This window comes from Trichoplusia ni, chromosome 18 (genome assembly GCF_003590095.1).
Source record: "Trichoplusia ni isolate ovarian cell line Hi5 chromosome 18, tn1, whole genome shotgun sequence".
In the NCBI taxonomy this organism is placed as follows: domain Eukaryota; kingdom Metazoa; phylum Arthropoda; class Insecta; order Lepidoptera; family Noctuidae; genus Trichoplusia; species Trichoplusia ni.
The window spans coordinates 296,643-310,113 of record NC_039495.1 but is presented as its reverse complement, the minus strand read 5'-3'; the positions used below and the strand labels follow the sequence as shown (position 1 = coordinate 310,113).

Genomic DNA, 13,471 nt, shown 5'->3' with positions numbered 1-13,471 from the left:
ATCCGCTGAGAAGGCAAGTCGACACGACCAGAAAGAGATTAGACGGACTAACACAGCTTTATTGATGTTACGTTGCAGGGATATGCAACACTGAAAACTTTGCCATACAGCCAGTTGCTAAGATTAAAAAAAAATGGCTACTGGCACTAAATGGCACTTTAAATTTTATGATTTTAAAAATAAATCTTAGTTTATTTTTACAAGAAATATTTTAGTATCACTAAAAAAGTGCTGTTTATTATTAAATTATATTCAATTATTCTTAAACCGAATTAGAAATGAATTTATTTATAACTAAATAAATACTTTAGACATTTGTTCTACCAAAAGACAGACGAAGCAAATTATGGTAAGAGAGTGGGTTCCGTACCTAAATAAAGGATTAATATTAATATAATTTAACCAGGAAATCCGGGAGGGCAACCCTACGGTGCGTCTGCTGCCTTTTATTATACATAATACAACTCTATTTAGGTTATGTTTCAACCTCCTTGCGTCTTTTTCATCTGTCTCATATTTATGGATGGAAATACCATGCTGATTAAAAAGAAAATGTTTGTTTGTTGTTTGTCTTTGAATATAAGCTTTAGGTCCAATTATTATAACAGAAACATAAACTGTTTAATTTGATGATATCAATATGAAACCCACAGTTTTATCATAATTCTTCAGACACGTATCTAAACGTCAAACGGTTTTAGACTACAAGTATCTTTTTGGCGTGAATATTAATAAAATAAAATGCATAGACTGCATCCAATTAATGACGTGATCCGAAAGATTTTTTGTAAAAAACTACTTATTAAGGTACCTACTATTCAAAATTTTCAGGACTGAAATTTATCAATACAGATTTATACAATTTTCTATCCAGTATCATTCCAAATCCGAGAGCCAGTAACCTCAAAACATAACTTATTCAATGAAACAAATAAAACACCTTACTTAACCTACTTCGGAAAAGGGGTGTGTGATTGATCACACGAATGTTGTCGAAAATCTTCAAACCAAATGGGGTGTTTATGATTGATCGCATTCTGACGACCTGGTTCGTGGCGGTGCGTCGATCGGACTAAATGTGGCTATTGTGGAACGGACCTCGTGTTTTAGAGGGTAGTTTTGGTGAAAACTATCGGAAATGCAATTTATTATTGTTACACTACTTTTATTATGAAAGCAAGGAAATTACAGTTTTATGTAAAAAGCAAGAGATTTGGGTGGTATTCTTTGGGCCACAGTATTTAATGATATTTATATTATTAGTCGATTAAATTAATATATATTTTTTTTTTGGTATACCTAACGGATAGAGCTTTTAAATTGTATACAATACAACAGAAAATGGCAAGAAAGACTTCTGGATATCAAATAGTTATTCATACTCGTCTCAAATACTCCCTTATCAAAACCGATCACTCCAAAAATGCAAACCTGAAGCATTTAAAACTAAAACCGCCATTCCACACAACTACCGAAATAAAAATACTTTATCCCACTAACGGACTGCAAAAAGCTTTTATTCCAAACATTTAAAGTCTAAAAAGGCGATTCGATCCTTTTAAGCTAACACAATTTCTAGAAAGAATTCTCCTAACTTTTGTCTTGAGCGTAGTCGTAAACTACCCATAATAATAAGGAGTCGTTGTCCCCTTTATACATGACTCAACATATGTTGGCGAAACCGCTTCATACTGTATATCAATTTGGCAGTGAAATGGAAATGGACACGTGTAGTAAAAAATTATGAAAGAAAAATATTTAAGACGAAGGCTTCACTATTCATCTTTTTTTGGTTATTGGAACCCGTAATTTGTAGCGACTGTATGAAAGATAGAGACTTACAGTCTTACAATTATTTTTAATTAATTAAGAAACGGTTAACTTGCGTGTATTTATCAAAATTCCCCGACTAGTTTCGGATTATCATGAGCTAACGCAGCAGCGGGCGATAGAGTCGATAAATACGCATGAGTAAACCGATCTAAAACAATAATATAATAGTGTACGTAAAAGCCTAATATAATATGTTTTTGTCATAATGTTCAGTACTGTCTGACTAGCCTTTCCAACTATGTGGGGGGTTCAGTGCAAGTGCCTAACTGATCTCCCCAACTCAGATATCTGGGCAAAACGATACTCCTTAGTAAGACTGGCTATCAGACTTTCTAGCTTCTAACTACCAGTAACGATTGTCAAAGATATAGGAATCATGTGCTTAGAACTGCGAGCTGTGAATTATTGTACGAGGTTTAAATTTGAAAATTTTGTGACCTTCTCTTTAACTTCGCGACGAAATAAGTGTGAATGTGTGATAGTTGTTTTTAGTTATTATCAAGAGTCAAGGGCAATCATTTAGGTGTCTCTTACTACATCTTTTTATTAAAACCTTCATATTTTCAATAGTATTTTGCAAATTTAGAATCACTTTTTGAGACTTCTATTGTATTAGATTAGATTGAGAAATTAAGACGTTCTTTTAACATCGTTTTGAGTTCTCACGTTACCTGCACCCAAATTCAAAATAATCGACGTTTCGTACAAACCCTTTTTTCTTCGGTATTTTTTTAAAATTTTCTACTTAGAAAATATCTACATGGGCACATAAGAGAGTTTGGTTTGATTTTGCACATGATTGAATGCCGATGACAAGCCAAAAACAAGACGTTGAAAACAGATGCTAGTTGATAAAAATAGTTACTTTATAGACAAACATAAAAAGCATTTAGCTATAAAAGAAGCATTAACTTTTTTAATTCTGTTTGAATCAATAAGGAGGATGTATTTCTATCATTAACAGATAAAAAATAACGAGCTTATCCTAAATTTAAACTATAGTCTTTAGATATCGACCTTGTTTTGACCATTTAATTTTAATGATGCAAATAAATGCAAGATTTCTCGATTAAAATATAGTTAAGTATAAATAATATCAAAGGAAGAACTATTAAATGCATTTGTAATTTAGAGAGCAGATCAGTCTCAAGGTCGTATATTAATTAGTGTTTTTTTTTGTTGATGATTGGGAGTTGATATTGTCAGAATGTTCGATTCTTTTTTTGAGAAGGATGCATGGCTGAGTTAAAAAAATAGTGCACTTGGCTTCAGCCGTTCTATTTCAATAACTACATAAAAATATTAGTATTAACATTTACCATTTTGAGTCTTAAAGCCGTCTTAACTAATGCGTAAAATTGTATGACGATGACATATCACTTTTAATACCAACCTCTTTGGCTAAGTGACATTCTTCATCTAAAATTATTAACAACAATTACGATTATTATTCTCGAACGTGTGAAAATAACATTTTATTTCGATAAGTGACTTTGACCTATCATCCGCATACATTCAAACATTTTCTATAGACGTTAACGAAAGCAGAAACAGTAATTTGTCTAGGTAACAAACCTGTAAGTTTGCTTTACAATGTATTGCGACTAAAGTTAAATTTCTCATTTTGTCTAGACGAGCCTTTGATAAAGGAGACACATTTCAAGTTAATCTTTTTCTTAACAACGTCTCCCACACTAAGAAATTTAATACTGGCGGTAGGTTTCATATACATCTGAGTCTCACGCACAAATACACCCAGACTCAGGACAATCATTAATAGATCCTACAAACGCCAATCCTATACGGGAAATCTGCGACACATCGCGCGCTTTGGGTCTGGCGTGGTGACCTCGGCCACTCGGGTATCCATGCAGTCATAATATGTATAAGTTATAGAGGCATCTAAAAATGTCAAGTGCAATACGAATGGCAAAGGTTACACTAAATCTCTAAAAGAAGCAATTAATACGTTGAAATCGGTAAAGCAATTTAGCGTAAAAAAAGTCAGTCATGTAAAAAAAAGAAAAATGACACATTTTTAGTAGATATCCGTGAAGTCTTAGTGTCCATGAAGATTATTATCATCAGCCCACAATCGTCCACTGCTGGACATAGGCCTCGCCAATAGCACAGGGAGATATATCAATAGAGATTGAATATTAAAAAATGGTTAAATCTTGAATAATAATCTTAATCATACAAAAATATAAACACCAAAAAAAAGTTCAACCTTGGACTCAAACCCGGGACACCACGGTCTGTGATCACAACAATAACATAACGTATATCTGTAAATTAAGCAGTTTTTTGTTTTGTAACAGATATTTGCATAAATGAGTTCATTACTAAACAGACAAGGTCGTCTTTAGAAATAAGATGTAACGTAAAGAATTATATGAAGATCGCTTATCGAGTGTAGACTTTTAAACGACATAATAATATAATATATGTTTTTATCATAGAATATTGTATGAACCTCTTTATAGTTTTTTTCTTTTTAGTACAAGGACTAGTTTCACTACAATGACATATAGTGGGACACGTTGCGTTCTTGTTATTTTATAGTATGTAGTTAAGACATTTTCCTGATAACATTATACACAAAATTGAAATCGGGGCGTTAAATGTTTTTAAGTTTTCACCAACTCGACTAAAGAAGCGGTTAATGGCACTATGCGCGTTACCCTTTCAACAATGAAATATCGATTTTTGCAGAAACCATTTTATATTTTTTGGAGGCAAAATAATAGACAGTCACTATCCAGTATTCAAAGAAGACTATATTTAGCATGAGAAGCTCGTAACTAAGTTATAACCGCATGAGGGAATCGATCGCAGGTTAAGCTATACCTGATGCGGTTGGTCCGTAGATGGGTGACCATCTTTGTCATAACGAGATCCTCCGTATTTCGGAAGGCACGTTAAATTGTACGTCCCGGCTGTTATTCTTACATCTTTGACAGTCGTTACAGGTAGTCAGAAGCTTGAAAGTTTGACAACCAGTCTGACCAAGGGGTATCGTGTTGCCCAGGTAACTGGGTTGAGGAGGTCAGATAGGCAGTCCCTACTTGTAAAACACTGGTACTTAGCTGAATCCGGTTAGACTGGAAGCCGACCCAAACATAGTTGGGAAAAGGCTAGGATGATAATGCTATATTTAGCATCGAGGATACTTCAAAGCCATTAAGAACTTATCAGATAGAAGAGCCTTTGTCTTGGACTGTAACAAAAGCGAGATGAGGACTTGTTCTTACCCTCTTATAGTATACTAGCTGTTGCCCGCGACTTCGTTCCCGTGGGTAGAAGAAGATATAAGTTATGATTTATACCCGTCCTGTTTTTTCTCACATTTTCCATTGTATCTTCGCTCCTATTAGTCGCAGCGTGATGGTTTATAGCCTAAAGCCTTCCTCGATTAATGGTCTATTCAACACCAAAAGATTTTTTCAATTTGGACCAATAGTTCCTGAGATTAGCGCGTTCAAACAAACAAACTCTTCAGATTTATATATTAGTATATATAGATTTATATATTAGTATAGATTTACTTCTTAGAAGATACTTACTTATAGGATAGGAAAAGTATCTAGCAAATAAGTTATACCTAAATAATATAACATTCCACTACTTTCACATAACAGCATCTATCCTCAAACTAAGCTTGTATTATGAGTACTAAACAACTGATATTTTAATAATATTAAATACGTACATTATATTCTACATTTTTCTATATTTGTCTTGGACGGGAAACAAACTCACGACCTCCGGTATAGAAATCAGGACCACTAACCAGTAGACCAAGTTGTAGTAATATATAGACAGGGAATTTTTCTTTTACAATCAAGTAAAGTTTACGATGATAAACATAGGCTATGCTTAATGCGTTATTAAACTAAATAAAATAAATTTCTACGACTTTTATTTTATAATAGCCTTTATTACCTTCGACCTTGTGCAGTGCAAATTAAATATTAAAAATTCAAATTGCAATATTTAAAAAGTATTTTGCTCTAGGGAATAATCCGATCTCGTTTTATTATCCAAACCAGCGCTAAATGTGCAGAGCACAGAAACTAATTAAAACTATTCCAGTCTAATCTTATACAATTCTCGTGTCTCAAATAGTCTCAATATGAGTTACAACCTCCGAAACGGCTAGACCGACTTTACGTGCATACTTAGTAGATTATGGAATCGGAGACTATATATATTTCATACCCCTAAGTGACGGTTATCCACCCTTAACATTATTTTAGTCCATTAAAAGATTTTTTACTAAATTGAAAATTCCTTAAAAATAATTAATATTGCAAATCAATTGAATTTAAACCCAACCAACAAAACGAGCACAATACAACATAAATTCGTTTTTATAATCGAACCTGAAGTATGTCATGCATCCACTATTATAATGATGACCACTAATATCACTCTGTCATCTGCACAACTAAAATTATACCTAAATTCGTCACACATAAGTACTACATTCCTATAAAGCACAAAATACCTTAAAAGATCATTAAAATCACACACCATGACGTGACAGTCGTAAACCAATCATCATAACATCGCAATGACATGTCAAATTGTCTCTCACTATAAAAACTTAAACAGAGTGATAAATATGTTACAAGTTGATACACATTGCTGGCGAAGATACGTCACTTTTTATGCAAACGCTGTGTGACGCCGCAATGTATTACAACTGGCATGATATTCTCGTATCATCTAAATTATTCTTATCTGGAGAAAATTGCAGTGTCGCCTATACATTGCTGGCTGTAATCAGATGTAATTCTGCGTTTAGTTTCTCAGACTGATTATGTATGACGCACGTGATGTTATTACGACTGTGAAGTTAATGAGGTTGGCAAGTGGTCACAAGTTTTGCGTAGATTTTTTTAAATTACTCGTAGGTACATACTTGTGCTTTCGTTTTCAAGGTAGTACGTTATAGCTAATCAAAGAATTATTGAGAGGATCTTCAAATGAATTTTACTAAAAGGTTTATCTAGATTCACCCTCAAAACTGTAACTAGAAGGCAGCAACGCAGGGAGGACTGTCATCCGTATTCTTTTTGAACAGATAAAATTTATCAATTTCAAAAAAAAAAACAGCCAAATATATATTTAAACTTTGACTGCAATATACTAAGCACCACATATTTTTTAAAAGAAACCTTCCCCGCTTTTAAACAGTTCAAAATACCTAACAATTTTTGAACACTCAATTCTCTAAAATTAGCTTGCCCGCTATAATTAACAAGTGCTCTCGAACGAAAGTGAGTTCTACACAAAGACACCGGCACATCACTTTCAGTTGTAATTAGCGCTCATTAGTTAGTTCCCACGCTCCTATTCAGACTGTCTGCCGGCAGTTTAAACTAAGTTCAACCTGGTGAAGGAAAAATAACGGTTTTTTTTTAAATATCAATGAGAGGAATTTAGAGTTACTAAAATATACTTGAAATAAAGAGTATAATTAAAAATTAATAGCTAATTAAGTACTAGCGACAGTTTCAGCGACAAAAGTAGAAGAAAAACAATGAAAATTATTAATTTTATTAAAATTCTGATGGCACAAATAACAGATTGATCTTCCAAATCCACTGCACGGGATGTGTCGTAGGTTTGGTCCCCGCGTAGGACGAGCATTTGTGTGATCGGCAAATGCTTGTTCTGAGTGTGGTTGTCTTTTTGCATGTGACTTGAATGTTTATGAAATCCCTGCGACACAAGGACTACATTTCTTACAGTGCAACTCACACTGTGCTTATATATTTCAAAAATATAACAGACACTCTAATCATAGTTCCTTTCATAATATTACTACGTAATTCAGTAAAAGCAGTAGAGGAAACAGCACAAATAAGATATAAAAAGTGAATTTTATAGTTAGACTCTTACTGCTTTTGATGTTCCTGATTTTTTCTTAGTTCATTCACTAACGGTTATCAGTTCATTAGCTTGAGTGCAACGTCTCAAGAAACAAGTAACTAGATAAAACTATACTTTTGTCTAAACCCTGAGAAAATTCTTGTTAAATGGCTGCAACTTTTTTTGAATAAGATTACAACCCGGAAGTAGACAGGTATACAAGTTGGTAACTAAACTTAACACAATAATTAGGAATCGCAACTTAAACAAATGCATTCAAAAAGGTTCCCACATTTCCTATAAAGCCTAGCCTACAATAACTCAAATTACGTAACTTTACGTAACGACATTTTGTAAAAATCTCGTTAAATAATGTTTACTGTTTGCAAAAAAATATAAATATGTTTATTAACAATGATTACTTAATTATTGTGTGACTTTAAACAAAAGAGAAAACGTGGGAATTTGACGGTTAATGTCGTCAGCTACGCAATGGCGGGGATAAGAATTTGGGACAGTTTGTTAATATAAGTAATTGTTTTGATAATGATTTAGCTAGTGAAACTATTTTTTTTTTATACACTCCAAGTACGCAAACATGTTTTTTTTTTAAACATTCCTCAGGAATTCACCTTCTACCTCTACCGTTGCTTCACAACAACTTATTCATATTATTGAGTTCTCACGTAAAATGTAATTTATAAGCATTAACCCTTTATTAACATTTTGCGACAAAACAAAAATGCAATCGTCCTTTTTTATTTAATGTTATAATGTCAAACCGTTATTACGTAACATTATATTCACGAAACGAGCGCCAAATGTATTTCGAAAAAATGTCACGTAGACTTCAAACACTAGCTTATACCGCAACCCACTTTAGGTCACCTACAAATGCCTACATTTACATATTAAAAACTTTACGTAAAACATCCTTAAATTCAAATCTCGTAAACAAGAATTACGCGTAAAATGCCAGACGCGTAATTTTACATAATTTTTGTAAATTTACGTAACCATCGTATACTTACGTAATTCTCTCATGTGTTCCCAGCCTTATTCTACTAGACGATCGTTGAATAGTGATGGGACGAAAGTGAATCGATAGACAGTTAGTGATGTGTATATTATACTGTTAAAAGTGAACTCGGAAACATGGGATTAAATAAACGGGGCAGTAAGTATATTGATTCTATTTTCTTTGTTTACCTTAGGTCTATGAAGTGTGGACAGGTGAAACTGAATTTGTATATAGTTTTATATATTTTGATCTTCAATATCATTGAGATACATGTACTATATATATTTTTTTACGACTTTACGAGGAGTAGAACAGCTTATAATAAGCTGTAATAAAACTGGTTAATGGTTACATGCTGTTTATTTTTTTTAGCCTAAAACCGTATGTCTACGGGTCCAGAAACATAACCCAACTTTTTTTAATCTATCCACCCGGATCTTGTGAACCTAAAATAAGTATCTGTCCTTCTTAAAAGTATAAGCTGAAAAAATCCGGACAAAACTAATGTTACTATCCTCTTAAGAAACTGTTCTCACACAGACTGTAATATTGTTTCTAGCTCCAACAGTGTTACCATGCTATATTTAAATCGACGTTTATTCAAAGTTTAGTAGGAACAGATGGATGGGTGTGGATCTGTTACACTAAGTAGGTATCTCTGAAATAGTATTTTAGTAGAATTAGCTATACTCCATTCGTTTGGGTACTTAAACAAGTCAATTATGCTGCGTCTTTTTGTCTAAAACTGAGTTCAAAAATAATTTAAAACAACAAACAAGATATTATAATATTACTAAAATTAATCTGAAGGCCTATGCCAAAAGGCAAACTGATAATAAAGTTACCGATGTCGAAAATTAAAATGAATCTAACTTATACTTATATTTATATTATTTAATTAAATATTATTATTAATGATTAAAAGTGCATGTAATTTTATCATAATTGAAATAAAATGAAATTGCCAAATGTGCATGAAACTGATTGTATTAAAATAAATATGAAAGGCATTGTAATATATTGAAAATTATTTATTACAAGAGAGATAGAACTATAATGTAATGTAATGTAATAATGTTATCAGTAATAAAGGCTATTTTGATTTTGATTTGAAAATGAATCTAGATTTTGTTGTTTTTCATTTATTTTAAGTGAAATTCATCATTAGGTCCTTAAAAATCATTAAGTTTTGTTCAATAGTTTTTATTTCAAGTCGGTTATATGTATTTTTCTACTAAAATAATATTAATCTTCACTTTGCGAAATGAACCAAATCTTACTTACATACTTAAAATTAGGTATACGAAGTAATATAATTCTAGTCCTTATTCTAATTGCATTAAAAGGCACAGAACATCCACGTTTTACTTTTTACGCCGAAACAATCAATTAATGTCATTGTATATAGAAAATCATATTCTTAAGTATATACTTCAGCCATCAAAAGATGATTCAAAATCCCATATGTGTGGTCTGATCCCACAAACAAGTTCGTTACGTATAAATTGGGCTTATTCATGCAACATGAAAGGAATTTCAGTGTGTTTGTGTGACTCATGGCGGCTTGTATGAAACGTCATGCATTTAGCCTTACGGGAGTCAAAGAATACATTCTAGTGAAGGTTAGAAAGAATATTTCAATGATACGGCTAGATTCCTTCATTTCGTATGGTTGATGTTCAATCTGGTGTTACGGTCCTTTAAGAAATCTGTTTAAAATATGTCTTAAAATCTCAGTTTTGCTGGTTTCTTTATTATGTCAGATTTTTTTAATTTCTTACAATATAAATACTCAAAATCAAAAAAGTGTAAAGCCTAAAATTTAACACACAGCCAGGTAGGATCGAAAGCCTTTTCAGTCTCGGTTGTGTGACACAACGTGTTGTGTTTTAACTAAAACCACTAGTGCTAACGTTCGTGACTAACAGAATACCAGAACACCACTCTCCTTGCAAATAGTGACTCTACAAACGTCCGCTGAAGATTCAGCGCTCTAAAGCCAGAACAAATTGATTCCACGTAAGCAAAGTATGCAATGTAAAAAGAACTAGACAAATATAAATATAGTTATCATACGGCATAAGATTCCTTGCATTTGATAACTGTCTCTACATAATAAAGAAACCGGGACGTAATTGAATTTGTCTCTAAGGTAGTATCTTTACTGAGTTAGATTAAAATTTACTTTCATTTATGCACCTAGATCTAATAATGTAACGTTTTAAAATTGCTTAAGAAACGGACTACATTATTTTTTTTTATTTTGACTTATTTTTTCACAAAAACTTCCAGTATTATTACCGAATTTTTATCTTCGAGTCACATTATCGTCTATGGTACCCTGTTCCCAAACACAAAACATCAAAAAGCACGACAAAATAAAATGACAGTCATACAAAATAACCAGAATTTGGTAATTCCATGTGCATTCAGCTACAGAACTAATTGCATCATTAGTGATGACATACAAACAGACTTTCGAATGTAAGATGTAAGTGTCAAATAGCGTTTGCTCGTTAAACAACATTTCGCCTAGTAATGCCCCGAAATGGTGGTACTTGAACATAGATTGGTTTTTAACAAGTTTGCTTTTATCTAGACACTGTTTTCCCTTGCGTTCAATATTAAAAGTAATTAGGATTTTATACTAGATTTATTTTTTTGCAAGAATGTATTTTTTGATGGTTTCTTACTTTTATGAATCTTAACTTGTTTTAAAGATTAATCTCATTTTTTTCCTATGTGAGGAGAGGCCTATGCCCAACAGTGGGGCTTTACGCCTGTTTTCTGCTAATTCAAGTTTTCTTACTAAACATAATCGTGAACAAAACCTTTTGAGTATTGAAGAACTGCTGTACAAAGAACACTTCAAAATTTACAAAATACTTACCGAAACAACTGAGAAATACCAATAATGAGTATGAGCAGTCTTTCTCGAGCACGAACTTTAACTATCATTTCATTTATACTATCCATTTAAAACACCATATCCCAGACAAAAATTTAAATAGCTAAAACTCAAACCCATTACCTACATACAATGATTAGACAACAAAAAACAATTTTAATACAGATAATAAATTGATTGCGAAACATGATTACGTATTCAATTATAATAATACGGACTATTCTCCAATAATCTTAATCCGAATTAGGCTTTATTGCTTTTCTATACATAAGATAAAATAAATATGTATTATATAAGTTTCTTTATAAGATATTTTCGTCAGCTCTACAAAAAAACTCTATTATCATCAAATAAAAGAAATCTTGCTACGTTTTGTTTGTATATTAAAAGATATTTTCTTGATAAATTGTCTTGGTTTGATTTAGGTTTAGTAAGTATTTATTGATTGCGAAAATGATTGTCTTTTGATAACAACTTATTTTGATAGGTCAGAGATTGACAAATGGGGTGTTAACCTAGTTAGTACAATTTGATTTAATGAATAAGTATTAGAAATAAAATATTCATGAATATTAAGGATTAATTCTGTCTTATCCAATAAAGACAAAAAATACTTATTTCAAATATTGACTAGTTTTATCCATGTAATCAATCGTATACGACAAAGATATGAACAAGGTATTAAAATCCTACTTCTTACTAGTATTTAAACGCGTAAGTTTGTATGTATGGATGTGCGTTACTCTTGCATGTAAAAACCACTGAATTGGAACTGTTAGTTTACAACCTGGATTAACACAGGATATTTTATTCCGATTCTATGTTCCCGTAGAATTAGCTACCCGAAGGCAACAGCAAAAAATATGTTTATTCATTCCTCTATATTTGGAGAGATCTTCGGCTGATGTAGTATAAATACAGGCTCTTTAACAATAAATAAAAATCCTTCAGTTCTACAGGACACACAGATTTACAAAAACAAAATTATGCTATTAGAGAAAAACCGAAGTGCTTCGTACGATATCACCGATACTTAACAGACAAGTCTACAATTAGCCTGTATAAGTTTAAAAGCGTAGCTACCGCCCGAAGGTCGCTCACAAATCGATTTCTTTGCCGTCTTACTGTGAGAGCATGTGAACATAACTACTGTTACAGGGTATAACACGAGTATTATACTGTATTCGATGTATGACATTGTTATACAAAGGGGTTAGGAGGTAGTTTTGTTTTCTCTACATTTTTCGTTAGTTAAAGGGGTAAAGTTTTGTTGTGCTGTCATAGTTTTGAATGGGGAGGGCAAAAGATAGGGGGAGGTCTTAGCCCAGCAGTGGATCTAAAACGGTATTTTAAAAAGAGGGGTAAAGTAACTTTAAGTACATGAGATATTTCTCGGTTTGGCTGACAAGTGACAACAATAATCAGGCACAAAGACATTTCTTGACAAGAGACACAATATAGATCGTTCGCAATTCCAGACCACGACAGCTATCGAAATTGTATTACGGTTCTCTAATTCAATTTGAATTCTCTGTACTAATTGTAGAGTTTATGTTACAAATATTTAATCGATAGTTACCTCGTGCTGGCAAAGTCTGACATTTTCAACCGTCTTCAAAAATGAAGAGGTACGGGTTCTCTCAGAAGTTTAAACTAGATGAACCGATTTTGTTGATTCTCTCTTCTTTTAAAGTGAAATAGCTATCATTCGGTCATTTGGCATAAAAATAATAATCAAGTTGGATTCAGTACTTTTTATTTGAAGTCAGCTGCTTTTATACAAACAGTAACGATAATCGCTCAAATATTTGGAAAAAACAATTGTATGT

General features: G+C 32.4%; 1 protein-coding gene across 6 annotated transcripts in view; it reads left to right on the top strand.

The window, feature by feature from the left end:
- LOC113503201 (protein Fe65 homolog) overlaps positions 1-13,471 on the top strand; it is a 64,176-nt gene that overhangs the window by 23,460 nt on the left and 27,245 nt on the right. For 2 of the 6 annotated variants that reach the window (XM_026885068.1, XM_026885067.1), the window contains exon 2: positions 8,768-8,890. The exons of the other annotated variants lie outside the window; for them this stretch is intronic. In XM_026885068.1, coding sequence (XP_026740869.1) covers positions 8,869-8,890 — 22 coding nt within the window. In that variant the 5' untranslated portion in view covers positions 8,768-8,868. The remainder of the gene's footprint in view (positions 1-8,767; positions 8,891-13,471) is intronic. 6 annotated transcript variants of the gene reach the window in all.